Genomic DNA, 21,092 nt, shown 5'->3' with positions numbered 1-21,092 from the left:
ACATGGGAGAGTGTCTTTTGTCATTTTGTAAAAGTTCATAATATTACTGCTGTTTTTTGTTTTTTTTTATGTTTTTGTTACAACGCAATGCATATGGCTTTTCGTGCTCTTCATCATATACTGTCCATCATCATCATCATCATCATTACTAAAGTACAACCCATCGTAACAGTCATGCACATTTGCTCAGCTGTCTGCCCGCTGCATCCTCTGCTTTTTATCTGCATGCCAAAAAGTCTTCTAATATCAACACCAGCATGACGGAAAGTTCCGGAAGGCCCAAAAGGGAACGGGACCAATCGGCTGCGGGAAAAGGGGCCGTAGACTAAACGCGCCGAATCGCTGCACAGCTCTGATCGAGTCATGTTTGATGTTTGTGCTTCTGCTTCCAGTCGTTTTACCTCTGCAACGTCCAGTAGTTCTGACCGTTTTTTTGGACGTCTGTTTTTTTTGTCGCACAATGGGGCACACGTGTACGGAAAATGATTTGTTCTAGCGGAATTTTATGTTACGTGATTGTGTTTTTTCAGTGCGTTTTCTCAGTTTAAGAGTAAATAAATACAAATAATAGTCGGCTTTAACTATTGTTTGTAATATTTGTGGCCAGACCTTCAAATTCAGCATCGTTTTGATCCAAATTGAGTGAATCTTGCAAAAAAAAGAATGTATTTGAAGGCTTGAAAATTGACCCATTGAGTGTTAAAAAACGTAGAATTTTCCGTTTGACTGAGAAAAATGCGGCTACGGGAAATTATTTTATGTTTTTAATGTTTTCTCAGATCAAAGGTTCAAATAACTAAATAAGAATAATTGCCTTTTAAATATTTGCTGTCTTTTGTTCCAAAGTGAGTGAATCTTGCAAATTTTTGGGAATTTGTAGGCTTGAAAATTGGCGCATTGAATGTCAAAAAACGTAAAATTTTCCTGTTGACTGAGAAAAATGCAGCTATGGAAAATTATTTGTTCAAGCAGATGTTAAATTTTAAATGCTGGCAAATTTTTCACCTTGAATTTTGCAGAATATCACAATTTGATGATTTTAGCTATTGAAAACCATTATTTACTGTTATATTTTACATTATTTGTTGAAAATGTTCTAAACTACACTGACAAAATCCTCATATTTGGATTTTCTGCACCAAAACTTGACGCTGAATTTGGCAGTATACTTTTTCCAGTATATTTTCTCAGATCAAAAGTTCAAATAAGTAAATAAATACAAGTAATATTCTCCTTTTAAATATTTTTTGTCAGACCTTCAAATTCAGCATCGTTTTGATCCAACAAGAGTGAATCTTGCAAATTTTTTCACCACAAATTTGACACTAGACGGCTGAATTTGAAATCTTGAAAATCTAGGCATTGAAAAAGTAAAATTTTTGTTTTGACTTTTTAAACTGAAAACCCCCTGCAGCTATGAAAAATAAATTGTTTAAGCAGATATTTGAATGAAGTATGTTTTCTCAGTTTAAATCTTGCACATTTTTTTACTGAGAAAACCACATGGATACTTTCAAATTCAGCGCTGAAAATTTGGAATAAAAATGTTAAAAATCAGAGTTAGAAATCAGATGAAACAAATGATTTTCCGTACACGTCGACAAGTTTGAATATTGTGGGAAATTCAGTATATTTCATTTAGATTTAGAGTTTAAATGGTCTCATAAATAATGTAAATCTGTTTGAATAAGTAGTATTCTGTACAAAATGTTTTCTGAGTGTGTAAGAACTCCACTTTTCCCACAACATAAGATTTGATTGACACGTGCCTTTAGTTTCCCATAAATTCTAGTTAAATATCAGCTCCACATGTTCATTTGTCATAATTCCTCATTAAACGTTAAGATTATTACCTATCAATCGTGTGAGTTTAATAAAAAGCCCATAAACTCATACATTTCCTGGATCTACGCCCTTGTGCATGCCCTTTTGTCACTTTCTCTCATAGTCGTGTCATCTTAACATCTAATTACCATTTTCTGGTGTTTTTACGCCGTGGAAAGCTCGTCACGTCTTGATTCTTCTTCTTTTTTCCCCCTGTGTTTTCGTGGCGTTTTTCAGGCTACGCTCCGGTGACTGGGATGTGCCACCCTCTGAGGAGCTGCACCCTCAACCACGAGGACGGCTTCTCCTCGGCTTTTGTGGTGGCGCACGAGACCGGGCACGTGTGAGTAACGGACGCGCTCGGGCGACTTTCCTCCCACGACACGATAAAAGTGTTAAATAAATACATAAAAAACAAAATATATCATTTGAAAACATATGGACACTTCCAGGCGCTCCACAGTGTGATCTAAGTGTTATAACAGTGTGATCCAAGTGTAATAACAGTGGGTCCTAAGTGTAATAACAGTGGGTCCTAAGTGTAATAACAGTGGGACCGAAGTGTAATAACAGTGTGATCTAAGAGTAATAACAGTGTGATCGAAGTGTAATAACAGTGTGATCTAAGTGTAATAACAGTGGGACCTAAGTGTAATAACAGTGTGATCGAAGTGTAATAACAGTGGATCCTAAGTGTAATAACAGTGGGTCCTAAGTGTAATAACAGTGGGACCTAAGTGTAATAACAGTGTGATCTAAGAGTAATAACAGTGTGATCTAAGTGTAATAACAGTGTGATCTAAGTGTAATAACAGTGGGTCCTAAGTGTAATAACAGTGGGACCGAAGTGTAATAACAGTGTGATCTAAGAGTAATGACAGTGTGATCGAAGTGTAATAACAGTGGGACCTAAGTGTAATAACAGTGTGATCTAAGAGTAATAACAGTGTGATCCAAGTGTAATAACAGTGGGACTTAAGTGTAATAACAGTGGGACTTAAGTGTAATAACAGTGGGACTTAAGTGTAATAACAGTGGGATGGAAGTGTAATAACAGTGGGACCTAAGTGTAATAACAGTGTGATCTAAGAGTAATAACAGTGTGATCTAAGTGTAATAACACTGGGACTTAAGTGTAATAACAGTGGGACTTAAGTGTAATAACAGTGGGACTTAAGTGTAATAACAGTGGGATGGAAGTGTAATAACAGTGGGACCTTAGTGTAATAACAGTGGGACCTAAGTGTAATACCAGTGGGACCTTAGTGTAATATCAGTGGGCCCTAAGTGTAATAACAGTGTGATCGAAGTGTAATAACAGTGGGACCTAAGTGTAATAACAGTGAGTCCTAAGTGTAATAACAGTGGGACCTAAGTGTAATAACAGTGGGACGTAAGTGTAATAACAGTGGGTCCTAAGTGTAATAACAGTTGGACCTAAGTGTAATACCAGTGGGACCTTAGTGTAATAACAGTGGGCCCTAAGTGTAATAACAGTGTGATCGAGGTGTAATAACAGCGAGTCCTAAGTGTAATAACAGTGGGACCTATAAGTGTAATAACAGTGGGTCCTTAGTGTAATAACAGTGGGACCTAAGTGTAATAATAGTGTAATAACAGTATGATGTGCATTATTATACATTGCTGTGGTAAATTGAGCTTGATAAACACATTGTAAAGAGCTGCTCGAGTGTAATGACAGACGCTAATCAACACAGAACATTGCTACACGTGCTAATGTTCTCTAATGAGGCTCTGGTGCTTCCACATAGACCGAAGCCAATCGTGGCTAGCTGTAGTAGCGGCTAATTTGGAGACGAATTCCATAGTTGGAGGTCGCAGAACGTTTCCACCGGCCCGGCGCTTAGCAACGAGCCGCGCTAGCTATCTGAGAGCGACGTATCTGATGTTCGGAGGCTAACGCTAATTCCTCCCTTAAATATGGTCATGTTTGGCATCTTTAGAATACATCGTTCTGTTTCCCAGCTCTGGAAGGGCTTATAATAGACATGTATAATATAACACATTACAAACAACAGCAACAACGAGATACATGTTTTATAAGGACATTAAACATTCGACCCCACCTCATGACATCATCAGTTGGTTCTGCTTGAGGCTCTTTTTAAGGTCCATTCACCTTCTCCAGACTCGTTGTGATCATATACGTTTCCAAGACGAGTAATTGAAAAAATATATATATATTTTTTCAATTACTCGTCTTGGAAACGTACCGTAATGAGTCGTGAGAACGTGAACGAAACACAGTACGGTCCAAACGGATGTATTTTTATGAATCATTTCAAGGTTGCTACGTTTTCCGTCATTTCGTGGAACATTCCAGGTAAAAGCAGCGACATCTCCTCAAGTCTTTATTTCATTACAGAACGTTCCATTGTCATGTCCACATACATCAAAATCTTGTCACTGAAAGTCACCTCGACAACGTTATAGAAATTGAGACATTTCACAGCCATTCAGAGGTCCCTCGTTTGTCGGCGGCCCTCATGTAGCGGCCCTCACGTAGCGGCCCTTCAGTCATCATCTGAAAACAACGACAGGACAATTTGCGGCGAGACGCAGCCCGTACCTTTCGCTGCACGGACAAAGCGTCTCATGCAGAGGAGGCAAATGACGCGAAATGGACTTTCACGAGCATTCGTCTCGTGATTTCCCTCGGGCCCCGGAGCCAGAACGATGAGCGATATTACCTGCTGAACGCGGTTGAGAAACGTTGGGAACAATTTGGAATTCGGAGATGTTAATGAGCTTTTTCCCTGTTTTGCTGCCGATGGCGTCTAGAGATCGCTCTGGTTTTCCCTCAGCCAACTCGATTTTGATACTCAGAGAAAGCTATAATACACAGTTTAGAGGAGATTGTTACTCTATTGCTTATTGGTCCTGAAAATATGAGGAAGGAAATAAACTATAAAGTAAAAAAACGATGACAAAATCTCTGACGAAAACTGTGACAAAGTGAATTAACGATCACATTGTCGTCCTTTTTTAAAAGTTAGCATTTGAAATGAGTTGACTGGGATTGTCGTGTGTGTGTGTGTGTGTGTGTTCTCCTCAGGTTGGGAATGGAGCACGATGGTCAGGGAAACCGCTGCGCTGACGAGACCACCATGGGCAGCATCATGGCCCCTCTGGTCCAAGCCGCCTTCCACCGCTACCACTGGTCCCGCTGCAGCAAACAGGAGCTCAAAAGATACATACAGTGAGTGCCAGTTTTGTCCTGGTTTAGACCTGGTTTAGACCTGGTTTAGACCTGGTTTAGACCTGGTTTGGACCTGGTTTAGTCCTGATTTAGATCTGGTTTGGTCCTGGTTTAGACCTGGGATTGATCTGGTTTAGATCTGGTTTAGACCTGGTTTAGACCTGGTTTAGCCCTGGTCTAGTCCTGGTTTAGACCTGGTTTAGTCCTGGTTTAGACCTGGTTTAGTCCTGATTTAGACCTGGTTTAGTCCTGGTTTGGATCTGGTTTAGTCTTGATTTAGTCCTGGTTTAGTCCTGGTTTAGATCTGGTATAGACCTGGTTTAGACCTGATTTCAATATGGTTTGGACCTGGTTTAGACCTGGTTTAGACCAGGTTTGGACCTGGTTTAGACCTGGTTTGGACCTGGTTTAGTCCTGATTTAGATCTGGTTTGGTCCTGGTTTAGTCCTGGTTTAGTCCTGGTTTAGTCCTGATTTAGTCCTGGTTTAGATCTGGTTTAGTCCTGGTTTGGACCTGGTTTAGCCCTGGTCTAGTCCTGGTTTAGTCCTGGTTTAGTCCTGATTTAGTCCTGGTTTAGATCTGGTTTAGTCCTGGTTTGGACCTGGTTTAGACCTGGTTTAGACCTGGTTTAGACCTGGTTTAGATCTGGTTTAGACCTGGTTTAGATCTGGTTTAGACCTGGTTTAGTCCAAGTTTAGACCTGTTTTAGACCAGGTTTAGACCTGGTTTAGACCTGGTTTGGACCTGGTTTAGACCTGGTTTGGACCTGGTTTAGTCCTGATTTAGATCTGGTTTGGTCCTGGTTTAGACCTGGGTTAGACCTGGTTTAGACCTGGTTTAGCCCTGGTCTAGTCCTGGTTTAGACCTGGTTTAGTCCTGATTTAGACCTGGTTTAGTCCTGGTTTGGCTCTGGTTTAGACCTGGTTTAGTCCTGGTTTAGTCCTGATTTAGTCCTGGTTTAGACCTGGTTTAGACCTGGTTTAGTCCTGGTTTAGACCTGGTTTAGACCTGGTTTAGACCTGGTTTAGACCTGGTTTAGACCTGGTTTAGACCTGGTTTACGAACACAGCAACATTATTAAATCAAAATGTCAAAAAAGAACACAACATTTATGATTGTTTTATTAATAATACACTTAAGTCGTGATCATTCTCCTTCTAGAACCCTTCAGTCACCACATTTGCACCTTTTTTATCTCCTCTGAACCACATTTACACCTTTATTATCTCCTCTGAACCCTTTGCTTGTGCCTCATTGCTCATAATCGTATATTCTGTCTTGCAGCTCGTACGACTGTCTCCTGGACGACCCGTTCGAGCACAAATGGCCCAAACAGCCCGAGCTCCCCGGGATCAACTACTCCATGGACGAGCAGTGCCGCTTCGACTTCGGCGTCGGCTACAAAATGTGCACCGCCGTGAGTTTCCCCCGCGCGTCCCTCGACTTTCACCAACCTGCCGCGTCTGGAACGTTCTCTCTAAAGCGTCGACTGGGAACACGACAGCTCCGGGCCATTATGAATATTACGCATGACAAACATGTTCAAATCTAATTAACTCCTGTTCACACGACGATGAGTTATTCCCCGTCCTCAGAGCGCGACGGAGGTTCGTCCTTTTTAAACCCGCAGGAGGCGACGACTTGAACTTTAGTTTGAAAAATTAGTTTGTCACTTTAGAATGAAATAAAACCACTTTTTGTAACGAGCCAGATGAGAAAATGATTACGAAATGCCTTACATTGGACTAATCCTCTTTGTTACCCCCAATAACCCTGCACTGGAGCATCAAAATCCTCTTGTCAGCTGACCGCATCTCCCTCATCACTGGTACATCAGGTTATGATAACAAAGAAGATGAGCTTCAGGTGAAACTCACAGTGCAAACAAATAGATACAAGGCTATTATTAGTGGGCGGGGCCTAGTCAGAGCAGGATAAGTATCAGAGTTCTCAGACTAGAACCACAGATTGAGAATGGCTCGTGGATGAGAGTCAAAATGTCTTGTTTCTGATGGAACTGAAGTATCAGAATACTTTTGCTGCATAAGTACATAAGTATTTTGCTTCTGTTTGTTTGCCCGTGGTACTTCTCTCTGCCGCCACTAGATGGAGCGCTAAAATCAACCTAGCGGAGATTGACGTTAGCCGCTCGAACGCGCGATATATGTGTGATTTTCTGCGTTATCCGAAGCTGTCGAACGCGAGCAAAGGCTCTAGCGCCGGTTCAAGGGCCAAAGCCGCGCCACCAGTGCCCAGCATGTGACCTCCGGGTGAAGCGAGGGAGTACGGAGCGCCGAGCACGATCGAAACGACCCCGCGACCTTCACTTGTGGACGCCACGGCGGCGAGTGACCGGAACGAGCCAAGTCCTTGAACCGCGCGACAAAGAAACGACGAGGTCACGCCGAGGTCCGCCGTCTCATTTGATTGGAAGATAATCTCAGGATAAATGTTCTACGCATCTCGACTCGTAACGCCAGTCAGAAGGTCAAGTGGCGCCTTCGGAAAAACCCTCGGCATCGACCGGCATCTGCGCGGAATAAGAAATAACCTTTGGCACAATAGAAGCAATTACGGTAGAAAGATCCCAATTGTTCCTTCATTAGCCTTTCTCTGTCTCCACGTTCAAAGTGCTCGCGATGGGGGAGAAGGTCAGCAGATCCATACGGTAAATTGCCCGTATGGGATTGACTTTAATGGCGTGTTTGGACCGTCTTTTGTCCAGAACGCACCGGTCAGAAGCAGCGACGGACCATAAAATAACTGAAATACTGAATACTGACGGTTGAGTGGGAAATGAATAGGTTTCTCACATTAAAGTCCTTCTAAGTGCTCGTCTCGTTACGTTCGGAGTCAAAGGAAGCTTTCAGTCCTATTATAAAGTGCACTATGTAACTTTTTCCTTTTCATCTTTTTATATTCGTCCAAAGCAAAACGATTTAGGTTTTGAAGTCTGTATTAAAGGTTCTGCTGTTTTTCTAATTCTGACTTAGTTTAACGGTGTAGAACCTGTGGTCAATATTTATTATAGTTTTACTGTCGTTAAGTGGCAGTTTGTGAAGACATTTTGAAAAATAAGAGTTTAAAATGACAAGAAGTTGAGCTGAATCCCTCTGTGATGTCATCAGTGTGCGACACAGAGACAGTTTAAACCATGGTAGAAAAAGCTTCAGTTGTAGTCATCTGGACTCAGTTTGAAAAAATAGACGTTTCGACTCTCATCCAAGAGTCATTGTCAATAACAGAATTTAGGTCGAGAACTCCGATATTAATACTGTTCTGTGGTAATATCGGAGTTCTCGACCTAAATTCTGTTATTGACAATGACTCTTGGATGAGAGTCGAAACGTCTATTTTTTCAAACTGAGTCCAGATGACTACAACTGAAGCTTTTTCTACTATGGAACACGCCTGGACGAATGAGGGATTACACCGACAAGTTTAAACCATGGTTGGACTAAATAAAGGTGTTTTATGGTCTTATTGTGTCAGATCAGAACTGTTGTGTCATTTATGTGGAGTTTGGCTCTTGTTTACAGTCTGGTTGCTATGGTAACAGCTGTGGAATCACCTCTACTTATTATGTCATATTTATGTCCAACCAGGAAGTGCAACTATAAACTTTACAAAAATGGTCAAACAAATGGGGACAAACGGGCAAAACGTTTATTAAAATCAGAAATTATAATTGTGTTCATTATGTTTTAGTGAAATGTGTCGTTTAAACTGTCATAAACTGTCAAGTTAATTTATCAAAAATAGATCCGTCCCTCCAAAACTAATGTATCTTTTGAATGGAAAAATTGAAAAAAAAGTAGCATAAATCAAAAAGCTGTAACTCAAGGCAATTTAATGTTAAATAATAGGATAGAAAAATGTGACAAATTAAAGAATTGTTTGTGTATTTTTGAGCGATAAAAACACAGCGTGATAAGACTTGGAGTGTGAATGTGGTTTGTCAGTTATTATGGTTATTCTTAGCTGGACTGACTCTGAAACACGTCAGTCCAGCTAAGCCTAAAGTGTCTAGTATGTTAACGTAACATATGAACAGTTATTCAGATAACTATAGCATAAAGAACATGCTAACAAGTTTAGCAAAGCATCAGTTTTACCCCAAATCACTAAATCCACTGAATTCTTCTTCCTCTGTGTCACTTCTAAACAACTCCACAAACTCCAGAGGAAGAGGAAGTGCAGACTCTTCTTCTGCGTCGCTTAGAGCCTAGAGCGCCCTCTTGTGGTTGTCAGTGTGAAAATAACAAATAAAATCTCATATAAGTCGCTCTGGAGTATAAGTCGCACCCCGGACACAACTATGAAAAAAGGTGCGACTTATAGTCCAGAAAATACAGTATATGTTGTTGTTGTAAATACATGTGTGATTTTGGTTCTCTCTAGTTCCGGACGTACGACCCCTGTAAGCAGTTGTGGTGCAGTCACCCGGACAACCAGTACTTCTGCAAAACCAAGAAGGGCCCCCCAGTGGACGGGACGGAGTGTGCGCCCGGGAAGGTGTGTCCCTCTTTTACTTTCTCCAACTCTGAACACGACCGTTCAGAACATGAAAAAGACTAAAGGTGTGGTAAATGGGTGTGGCCTGTGCTGTAATTAAATGTTATGTCATTGTGTCCGAGTGTGCGAGTGTCAATGTGTCTCAAATGTGTGTCAATGTGTTTCAAGCGTCATATTTGGCCGCGTGTTTGGGCCGCGTGTTTGAGCCACGTGTTTGAGCCGCGTGTTTGGGCCGCGTGTTTGGTCCGCGTGTTTGAGCCGCGTGTTTGGGCCGCGTGTTTGAGCCGCGTGTTTGAGCCGCGTGTTTGGGCCGCGTGTTTGAGCCGTGTGTTTGGGCCGCGTGTTTGAGCCACGTATTTGGGCCGCATGTTTGAGCCGCGTGTTTGGGCCGCGTGTTTGAGCCGCGTGTTTGGGCCACGTGTTTGAGCCGCGTGTTTGGGCCGCGTGTTTGGGCCGCATGTTTGAGCCACGTATTTGGGCCGCGTGTTTGGGCCACGTGTTTGAGCCGCGTGTTTGGGCCACTTGTTTGAGCCACGTGTTTGGGCCACGTGTTTGGGCCACGTGTTTGGGCCGCGTGTTTGAGCCACGTGTTTGGGCCACGCCTCATTATCCACATTGATGAAAACGTTTCATAAAAGTTAATTTAAAACAATGGAACGTGTCGTGGGTTAGATGCGTTATAAATGTGCAGTGAATAATATGACACAAATATGAAATAAATATGACACAAATATGACACAAATATGAAACAAATATGAAATAAATATGACACAAATAAGAAATAAATATGAAATAAATATGACACAAATATGACACAAATAAGAAATAAATATGACACAAATATGAAACAAATATGAAATAAATATGAAATAAATATGACACAAATATGAAACAAATATGACACAGATATGAAACAAATATGAAATAAATATGACACAAATATGACACAAATATGAAACAAATATGAAATAAATATGACACAAATAAGAAATAAATATGAAATAAATATGACACAAATATGACACAAATAAGAAATAAATATGACACAAATATGAAACAAATATGAAATAAATATGAAATAAATATGACACAAATATGAAACAAATATGACACAGATATGAAACAAATATGAAATAAATATGAAACAAATATGAAATAAATATGAAATAAATATGAAATAAATATGACACAAATATGAAACAAATATGACACAAATATGAAACAAATATGAAATAAATATGAAACAAATATGAAATAAATATGAAATAAATATGAAATAAATATGACACAAATATGAAACAAATATGAAATAAATATGAAATAAATATGAAATAAATATGAAACAAATATGAAATAAATATGACACAAATATGAAACAAATATGAAATAAATATGAAATAAATATGAAATAAATATGACACAAATATGAAACAAATATGAAATAAATATGACACAAATATGAAACAAATATGACACAAATATGAAATAAATATGACACAAATATGAAACAAATATGACACAAATAGGAAACAAATATGAAACAAATATGAAATAAATATGACACAAATATGACACAAATATAAAAAAAAATATGACACAAATATGAAATAAATATGAAATAAATATGACACAAATATGAAATAAATATGACACAAATATGAAATAAATATGAAATAAATATGACACAAATATGAAACAAATATGAAATAAATATGAAATAAATATGAAACAAATATGACACAAATATAAAAAAAAAATATGACACAAATATGAAATAAATATGAAATAAATATGACACAAATATGAAATAAATATGACACAAATATGAAATAAATATGAAATAAATATGACACAAATATGAAACAAATATGAAACAAATATGAAATAAATATGAAATAAATATGAAACAAATATGACACAAATATGAAACAAATATGACACAAATATGAAATAAATATGAAATAAATATGACACAAATATGAAACAAATACGACACAAATATGACACAAATATGAAACAAATATGACACAAATATGAAATAAATATGACACAAATATGAAATAAATATGAAACAAATATGACACAAATATGAAATAAATATGAAATAAATATGACACAAATATGAAATAAATATGAAACAAATATGACACAAATATGAAATAAATATTAAATAAATATGACACAAATATGAAACAAATACGACACAAATATGACACAAATATGAAACAAATATGAAACAAATATGACACAAATATGAAATAAATATGAAATAAATATGACACAAATATGAAACAAATACGACACAAATATGACACAAATATGAAACAAATATGACACAAATATGAAATAAATATGACACAAATATGAAATAAATATGAAACAAATATGACACAAATATGAAATAAATATGAAATAAATATGACACAAATATGAAATAAATATGAAACAAATATGACACAAATATGAAATAAATATTAAATAAATATGACACAAATATGAAACAAATACGACACAAATATGACACAAATATGAAACAAATATGACACAAATATGAAATAAATATGACACAAATATGAAATAAATATGAAACAAATATGACACAAATATGAAATAAATATGAAATAAATATGACACAAATATGAAACAAATATGACACAAATATGAAACAAATATGACACAAATATGACACAAATATGAAACAAATATGACACAAATATGAAACAAATATGACACAAATATGAAACAAATATGAAATAAATATTAAATAAATATGACACAAATATGACACAAATATGAAACAAATATGAAATAAATATTAAATATATATGACACAAATATGAAATGAATATGACACAAATATGACACAAATATGAAACAAATATGACACAAATATGACACAAATATGAAACAAATATGACACAAATATGAACTGAAATGAATCTTTTGCTCCTTTAATGAAATAACCTCATGATTGACGACTATAATACGATGGCGTTCGCGAGGTTGAAATGAAATATGTTTTTTAATAACGATGGACCAGGATTATCTGAAAACGTTTGAATAAACCTCTCTCTTTCTCTCTTTCTCTCCCTCCTGATCATTCTGTCTTTCATCCTGTCACTTCTCTTTTCTTTGTTCAGTACTGACCTCGTTCCTCTCTTCCTTCCCTCTTCCCTCTCCCTCGTTCCTCTCTTCCTTCCATCTCTCCCTCGTTCCTCTCTTCCTTCCCTCTTCCCTCTCCCTCGTTCCTCTCTTCCTTCCATCTCTCCCTCGTTCCTCTCTTCCTTCCCTCTTCCCTCTCCCTCGTTCCTCTCTTCCTTCCCTCTCTCCCTCGTTCCTCTCTTCCTTCCCTCGCTCCCTCGTTCCTCTCTTCCTTCCCTCTCTCCCTCGTTCCTCTCTTCCTTCCCTCTTCCCTCTCCCTCGTTCCTCTCTTCCTTCCCTCTCTCCCTCGTTCCTCTCTTCCTTCCCTCTTCCCTCTCCCTCGTTCCTCTCTTCCTTCCCTCGCTCCCTCGTTCCTCTCTTCCTTCCCTCGCTCCCTCGTTCCTCTCTTCCTTCCCTCGCTCCCTCGTTCCTCTCTTCCTTCCCTCTTCCCTCTCCCTCGTTCCTCTCTTCCTTCACTCTCTCCCTCGTTCCTCTCTTCCTTCACTCTCTCCCTCGTTCCTCTCTTCCTTCACTCTCTCCCTCGTTCCTCTCTTCCTTCACTCTCTCCCTCGTTCCTCTCTTCCTTCCCTCGCTCCCTCGTTCCTCTCTTCCTTCCCTCGCTCCCTCGTTCCTCTCTTCCTTCCCTCTTCCCTCTCCCTCGTTCCTCTCTTCCTTCCCTCTCTCCCTCGTTCCTCTCTTCCTTCCCTCTTCCCTCTCCCTCGTTCCTCTCTTCCTTCCCTCGCTCCCTCGTTCCTCTCTTCCTTCCCTCGCTCCCTCGTTCCTCTCTTCCTTCACTCTCTCCCTCGTTCCTCTCTTCCTTCACTCTCTCCCTCGTTCCTCTCTTCCTTCACTCTCTCCCTCGTTCCTCTCTTCCTTCCCTCTCTCCCTCGTTCCTCTCCTTTATCGAGCCTTTGTGAGATAATGATAATGTGTCTGACCTTCTGCTCTCGTCTCTCACTTCGACTTTCTTTCTTCTGAAAAGTGGATTTCACTTTGGTTGAATCATCAAAATGATGATAAAATTATGAAACAAAATACAGGCATAATATTGGTTTAGTCCTAGTTTAGTCCTGGTTTAGTCCTGGTTTAGATCCTGATTTTTAGTCCTGGTTTAGTCCTGGTTTAGCCCTGATTTAGTCCTGGTTTAGTCCTGGTTTAGCTCTGATTTAGTCCTGATTTAGTCCTGATTTAGTCCTGATTTAGTCCTGGTTTAGTCCTGGTTTAGTCCTGATTTAGTCCTGGTTTAGTCCTGGTTTAGTCCTGATTTAGCCCTGATTTAGCCCTGATTTAGTCCTGATTTAGTCCTGATTTGGTCCTGATATAGTCCTGATTTAGTCCTGGTTTAGCCCTGATTTAGTCTTGATTCAGTCTTGATTTAGTCCCAGTTTAGTCCTGATTTAGCCCTGATTTAGTCCTGGTTTAGCCCTAATTTAGTCCTGATTTGGTCCTGATTTAGTCCTGGTTTTCTCCTGGTTTAGCCCCGGTTTAGTCCTGATTTAGTCCTGATTTGGTCCTGATTTGGTCCTGATTTAGTCCTGATTTAGCCCCGATTTAGTCTTGATTTAGTCCTGATTTAGTCCTGGTTTAGCCCTGATTTAGCCCTGATTTAGTCCTGGTGTAGTCCTGGTTTAGCCCTAATTTAATCCTGATTTGGTCCTGATTTAGTCCTGATTTAGCCCCGATTTAGTCTTGATTTAGTCCTGATTTAGTCCTGGTTTAGCCCTGATTTAGCCCTGATTTAGTCCTGGTGTAGTCCTGGTTTAGCCCTAATTTAGTCCTGATTTGGTCCTGATTTAGTCCTGGTTTTCTCCTGGTTTAGCCCCGATTTAGTCCTGATTTAGTCCTGATTTGGTCCTGATTTATTCCTGGTTTAGCCCTGATTTAGCCCTGATTTGGTCCTGATTTAGTCCTGGTTTAGCCCTGGTTTAGCCCTAATTTAGTCCTGATTTAGTCCTGGTTTAGTCCTGGTTTAGCCCTGGTTTAGCCCTGATTTAGTCCTGATTTAGCCCTGATTTAGTTCTGATTTAGTCCTAGTTTAGCCCTGGTTTAACCCTAATTTAGTCCTGATTTAGTCCTGGTTTTGTCCTAGTTTAGCCCTGATTTAGCCCTGATTTTGTCCTGATTTTGTCCTGATTTAGTCCTGATTTAGCCCCGATTTAGTCCTGATTTAGCCCTGATTTAGTCCTGGTTTGGTCCTGATTTAGTCCTGATTTAGCACTAATTTAGTCCTGATTTAGTCCTGGTTTAGCCCTGATTTGTTCCTGATTTAGTCCTGGTTTAGATCCCGATTTAGTCCTGATTTAGCCCTGATTTAGTCCTGGTTTGGTCCTGATTTAGTCCTGATTTAGCACTAATTTAGTCCTGATTTAGTCCTGGTTTAGCCCTGATTTGTTCCTGATTTAGTCCTGGTTTAGATCCTGATTTAGTCTTGATTTAGTCCTGGTTCATTCATTGTCAATGAACATAATTCACAAACATAGAAACTTAAAAACATAAAACATGAATAAATCCGGATTATTTTAATAAATTCACGTTTGGCTTAAACTTAAACTGAAGCTTTTATTTTTCTAGTTTGTGAATCCCAGACCCGCTCCACAGATGAGACCTGTAACCTGCCCTCGTGCTGGTCTCCATGACGACAGACGCGTGTCCTGACTCTGCCTCTCTCCCTCAGTGGTGCTTCAAGGGCCACTGCATCTGGAGGACGAGCCAGGAGCCGCAGGGCCACGACGGCAGCTGGGGAGCCTGGTCCAAGCTGGGCACGTGCTCAAGGACGTGCGGCGGCGGCGTGAGGGCCCGGAACCGCCAGTGCAACAACCCAGCGTGAGTACGGCCCCCAGGGGCTGAGGGTCAAATGTAGAAGCTGAGGGCCAAATGTAGAGGCTGAGGGTCAAATGTAGAGGCTGAGGGTCAAATGTAGAGGCCGAGGGTCAAATGTAAAGGCTGAGGGCCAAATGTAAAGGCTGAGGGTCAAATGTAAAGGCTGAGGGCCAAATGTAAAGGCTGAGGGTCAAATGTAAAGGCTGAGGGTCAAATGTAGAGGCTGAGGGTCAAATGTAGAGGCCGAGGGTCAAATGTAAAGGCTGAGGGCCAAATGTAAAGGCTGAAGGTCAAATGTAAAGGCTGAGGGCCAAATGTAAAGGCCGAGGGTCAAATGTAAAGGCTGAGGGTCAAATGTAGAGGCTGAGGGTCAAATGTAGAGGCCGAGGGTCAAATGTAGAGGCTGAGGGTCAAATGTAGAGGCTGAGAGTCAAATGTAGAGGCTGAGGGTCAAATGTAGAGGCCGAGGGTCAAATGTAAAGGCTGAGGGTCAAATGTAAAAGCTGAGGGTCAAATGTAAAGGCTGAGGGCCAAATATAGAGGCTGAGGGTCAAATGTAGAGGCTGAGGGCCAAATATAGAGGCTGAGGGTCAAATGTAGAGGCTGAGGGTCAAACTGAGGGTCAAATGTAGAGGCTCAGGGTCAAATGTAGAGGCTGAAGGTCAAACTGAGGGTCAAATGTGGAGGCTGAGGGTCAAACTGAGGGTCAAATGTAGAGGCTGAAGGTCAAACTGAGGGTCAAATGTGGAGCTGAGGGTCAAATGTAGAGGCTGAAGGTCAAATTGAGGGTCAAATGTGGAGGCTTAGGGTCAAATGTAGAGGCTAAGGGTCAAACTGAGGGTCAAATGTAGAGGCTCAGGGTCAAATGTAGAGGCTGAAGGTCAAACTGAGGGTCAAATGTGGAGGCTGAGGGTCAAACTGAGGGTCAAATGTAGAGGCTGAAAGTCAAACTGAGGGTCAAATGTAGAGGCTGAAGGTCAAACTGAGGGTCAAATGTGGAGGCTGAGGGTCAAACTGAGGGTCAAATGTAGAGGCTGAAGGTCAAACTGAGGGTCAAATGTGGAGCTGAGGGTCAAATGTAGAGGCTGAAGGTCAAATTGAGGGTCAAATGTGGAGGCTCAGGGTCAAATGTAGAGGCTAAGGGTCAAATGTAGAGGCTCAGGGTCAAATGTAGAGGCTGAAGGTCAAACTGAGGGTCAAATGTAGAGGCTGAAGGTCAAACTGAGGGTCAAATGTGGAGCTGAGGGTCAAATGTAGAGGCTGAAGGTCAAATTGAGGGTCAAATGTGGAGGCTCAGGGTCAAATGTAGAGGCTAAGGGTCAAACTGAGGGTCAAATGTAGAGGCTCAGGGTCAAATGTAGAGGCTCAGGGTCAAATGTAGAGTCTGAGGGTCAAATGTAGAGGCTGAAAGTCAAACTGAGGGTCAAATGTGGAGGCTGAGGGTCAAACTGAGGGTCAAATGTAGAGGCTGAGGGTCAAATGTAGAGGCTCAGGGTCAAATATAGAGTCTGAGGGTCAAATGTAGAGGCTCAGGGTCAAATGTAGAGTCTGAGGGTCAAATGTAGAGGCTCAGGGTCAAATGTAGAGTCTGAGGGTCAAATGTAGAGGATGAAGGTCAAACGTGGAGTCTGAGGGTCAAATGTAGAGTATGAGGGTCAAATGTAGAGGCTGAGGGTCAAATGTAGAGGCTGAGGGTCAAATGTAGAGTCTGAGGGTCAAATGTAGAGGCTGAGGGTCAAATGTAGAGGCTGAGGGTCAAACTGAGGGTCAAATGTAGAGTCTGAGGGTCAAATGTAGAGGCTGAGGGTCAAATGTAGAGTCTCAGGGTCAAATGTAGAGGCTGAGGGTCAAATGTAGAGTCTCAGGGTCAAATGTAGAGTCTCAGGGTCAAATGTAGAGTCTGAGGGTCAAATGTAGAGGCTGAGGGTCAAATGTAGAGGCTGAGGGTCAAATGTAGAGGCTGAGGGTCAAATGTAGAGTCTCAGGGTCAAATGTAGAGTCTGAGGGTCAAATGTAGAGTCTGAGGGTCAAATGTAGAGGCTGAGGGTCAAATGTAGAGGCTGAGGGTCAAACTGAGGGTCAAATGTAGAGTCTGAGGGTCAAATGTAGAGTCTCAGGGTCAAATGTAGAGTCTGAGGGTCAAACTGAGGGTCAAATGTAGAGTCTGAGGGTCAAACGCGACAAGATGAAAACAAAGATAAAATAATGAGCTGTAACAAACTTCATTGCATTTGATGCAGAAAAAATAGTGAAAAACTTGCCAAATTTGAGGATACGTTTAAGAACAAGTAGAAAAAAACTAAAAATTAAAAATGTATATCTTTAAAAAAAAAAAAAAGTTATTTCCATAATATCCGGATATTTTAAAGTGCTGCAGAAATCACTTTATTGTATAGTATATAGTATTGTAAGAGTTTCTCAAATATTTGAACAGAAATCTTTAAAAAGCTTAAGTGAAGAATCTTCTGGAGTGGAACATGTTCACTTTTAAAAACACCTTCTGTTGCCTGGACGACACAGACTTTCCTACTTTAATAAAGAAACTAAACTAAAGTCTAAAGTTTTACTGGTCATAAACTCCTCCCACCTCAGCTCGTCCTTTGTTTAGTTTTTTTCTGCTCCGCCTCCTTATCGTTCTCCCGACACCTTAATGCCAAATGTAATTATACATCATTATAAATCATTCATTGTTCTTCATTTGAGTGGCGTTTCCAGTCACATTTGGATCCGACGACATCTGCACAATACAAATACAAATAACATGAAATACATAATAAATACTGTCTCGTCTGAATAAATATTTCACTGTATAACTTTGGCAAAACCTACATCTTTCTCAAACTTTCTTGGAATTATAATAAACTTTGGTTCCATACTGTACAACCCAAAACAATGGACACCAATAAAAAGAAAAATATATACAAATTTATTTTATTTATTTATAATATTTATGTAATTTTATTCATTTTATTCATCTTATATATTGAATGTATTTATTTATTTTATTTATTTTATTCATCAGGCTACAGTGATAAAACATCAGGAGGTTGTATCACGTCTGTGGAAAAACAATCCTTTCATCTCACAGTAGAAGAGCTGCTCTGTCACCCACGGCAACAAGAGCAAACACACTTCAGGAGTTCTATTGTACCACGTGCAAAAGACACACAAAAAAGACACACAAAAAAAACACACAAAAAAGACACACAAAAAAGACACACAAAAAAGACACACAAAAAAGTCATGGAGAAGAATAAAGTGTTCCAACAACTCAAATTTGCATCACAAGGTTGCTAACAGTAGCTGCGGGCTAAATGCTAATGCTATATTAGCGCCGTCTGCTGTATTTGAACACATAAAGAACAGCTTTATGAGGTATTGTCTTGTCAAAAACCTCAATTATGACGCTGCGTGTATTCGTTGTGCTTAAAATACACATCATTTGCCAGGACGCATCTTAAAAGAGGAGAAAAGTGGAATAAATGCAGAGTTTTCACTGTATCTATAGCTTTTTACGTTTCATACAGTCGTTTTTTTCAATGTTCAGACGTTTTCGTGGACCAACTCGGACAAAACAGTCACATTTTGATCCACGGGAAACTTCCAGTGAAGTCAGACGAAGCGGCGTCCAGACTTTCATAAATGATAAATGTCCATCTGTCCATCTCCTGTCGTCTTTTGACCGTTGCTTTTGATCGTTTCCCCGTCGTCCCCGCCCCCCATTTCCTGTGTCTCGCTCTGTCTCTGGGGGAGTGTCCAGTCACTGTCAGGAACCTCGTCCCCTTTTGTCGTGTCCAGATGAAAGGAGAGCGAGGACTGAAGGGTGATTTAAGTGGTTCCTTTGACTTCTCGCACTTTGAAACAAGATTTCTAAATAACAGAACAGGTGAAAACAGAAGGGAAAAACATGACACAGAGAGAGCAAGCAAAAAAAAAAAAAGAATAAAGTAAAAACCAACAGCCTTGTATAATAAAAATAGAAATAGTATGAATAATATGACACAGATTCTCCAACATAAACGAGAAATTGTGTCCATATTGTGTTCAAATTGGCCACTTTCCAATTGGGTCATAAAAATAAAAATAAAATCATTTGACCATTTTTCTCATCTCCGTTATTATGTCAATCCAGTCTTTAACGAGATATTTCAATTTGAAGAAGAAGCTTTAGAGTTTAGAAAGGTCAGGTTTTTACGATTTTCAAATTTTTACATTATCTTGTGTGTTTATACCTGTCGTGCATATACATTAGAGTTTTACACCAATCGAGCAGGTATTTGTGGAGAAAACGTTGAAAAATCTGTAGGAAAATGACAGGAAGTGACATCACACCAGGGACACTCATTCCAGTCAAAGTTTATGCAGAATTTACACAAAAGAAACAACATTTTTGACTCATTAAACATGAATTCAACAAAATAAAGTCGCTCTCATATGTTTTTATCTGTCAAATAAAATAAAATAACATTAGATAAACTGTGAGACGGCAGATTTGTTGACCTGGTTTTTGGTTCGTTATCAACATGAAACTTTTTTAGATATTTTTTTTTTTTATCCTTCAACTGCAAAGACGTGATTATTGCCAGTTGAGCCATAAAATTTATATGAGCCAATCTAATCGTGACATGGATCAGCATTTGGACGCTTCTTTTTTTGTCCTGAGGGTTGTTACTCACCTCAAACCGCCCGTTAAAACCACTCAAACTCCTGACACGATCGCTACTCACCAGTGGATAATTTGTCACTAATACGTGTATTTCCCCCTCGCGGTCGTCCAGGCCGGCGTACGGCGGGAGAGACTGCCCCGGCTCCGCCTTCGACTACCAGATGTGCAACACGGAGGAGTGCGCCGGGCCGTACGAGGACTTCAGGGCGCAGCAGTGCACCCAGAGGAGCAACAAGTACCACAAGAACACCAAGCACACCTGGATGCCCTACGAGCACCCCGATGGTGAGAGGCGGAACTGCACGTACAGCCGCTTTCGTTTAAATGTAACGCTGTTAACGATGATTAAAAGTGATCACGGTTTGCAGCATCTGTGAGGATAACATAAGCGGGCGTTTGTTTTTGAAGCGCTTTTGCGCTAATTAGTTTGCCAAAGTTCAGCACAAGCAAAAACAATTCAGTTAAAGTTATAATAAAGTTAAAGTTTACATTTAGACAGCGTTTGTTTCACCTTTTGTTCTTAATGTATTTATAAGTTAAGAGAACCTATATCACAAATTAGAAAAGGAAAATTGTACACGTGCTGTTTTTCTCACTAATTCAGCGCAGTTCAAAGGCTACGTTTATTTCAGTTGTATTTATATATATCAGTTGTATTTATATATATATATATATATATATATATATATATATATATATATATATATATATATATATATATATACGTTTTTTAATGTATGAAATAAAACTGAAAAACGTGAAAACCTTGAACATAACTGAGAGAAAGCTAAAGAGACAAGAGTTGGTCAAATTCTGTAAAATTCTAAAGTTTATACTAAAATGTCTGACATATTCTACAATGTAATCCTCAGATTTCTATAAAATAAAAGCACCACAGTACCACAA

The 21,092-nt window shown here is 39.7% G+C and overlaps 1 protein-coding gene across 1 annotated transcript in view; it reads left to right on the top strand.

The window, feature by feature from the left end:
- adamts14 (ADAM metallopeptidase with thrombospondin type 1 motif, 14) overlaps positions 1–21,092 on the top strand; it is a 208,427-nt gene that overhangs the window by 162,638 nt on the left and 24,697 nt on the right. Inside the window, exons 6-11 of the mRNA XM_072456808.1 lie at positions 2,062–2,167; positions 4,901–5,044; positions 6,329–6,461; positions 9,446–9,559; positions 15,375–15,523; positions 20,299–20,471. Coding sequence (XP_072312909.1) covers positions 2,062–2,167; positions 4,901–5,044; positions 6,329–6,461; positions 9,446–9,559; positions 15,375–15,523; positions 20,299–20,471 — 819 coding nt within the window. The remainder of the gene's footprint in view (positions 1–2,061; positions 2,168–4,900; positions 5,045–6,328; positions 6,462–9,445; positions 9,560–15,374; positions 15,524–20,298; positions 20,472–21,092) is intronic.

The sequence above is a fragment of the Eucyclogobius newberryi genome, unplaced genomic scaffold, assembly GCF_026437365.1.
Source record: "Eucyclogobius newberryi isolate DKJ021-1_F unplaced genomic scaffold, fEucNew1.0.hap1 SCAF_20, whole genome shotgun sequence".
NCBI lineage: Eukaryota > Metazoa > Chordata > Actinopteri > Gobiiformes > Gobiidae > Eucyclogobius > Eucyclogobius newberryi.
This window is presented reverse-complemented; position numbering and strand designations above follow the sequence as displayed.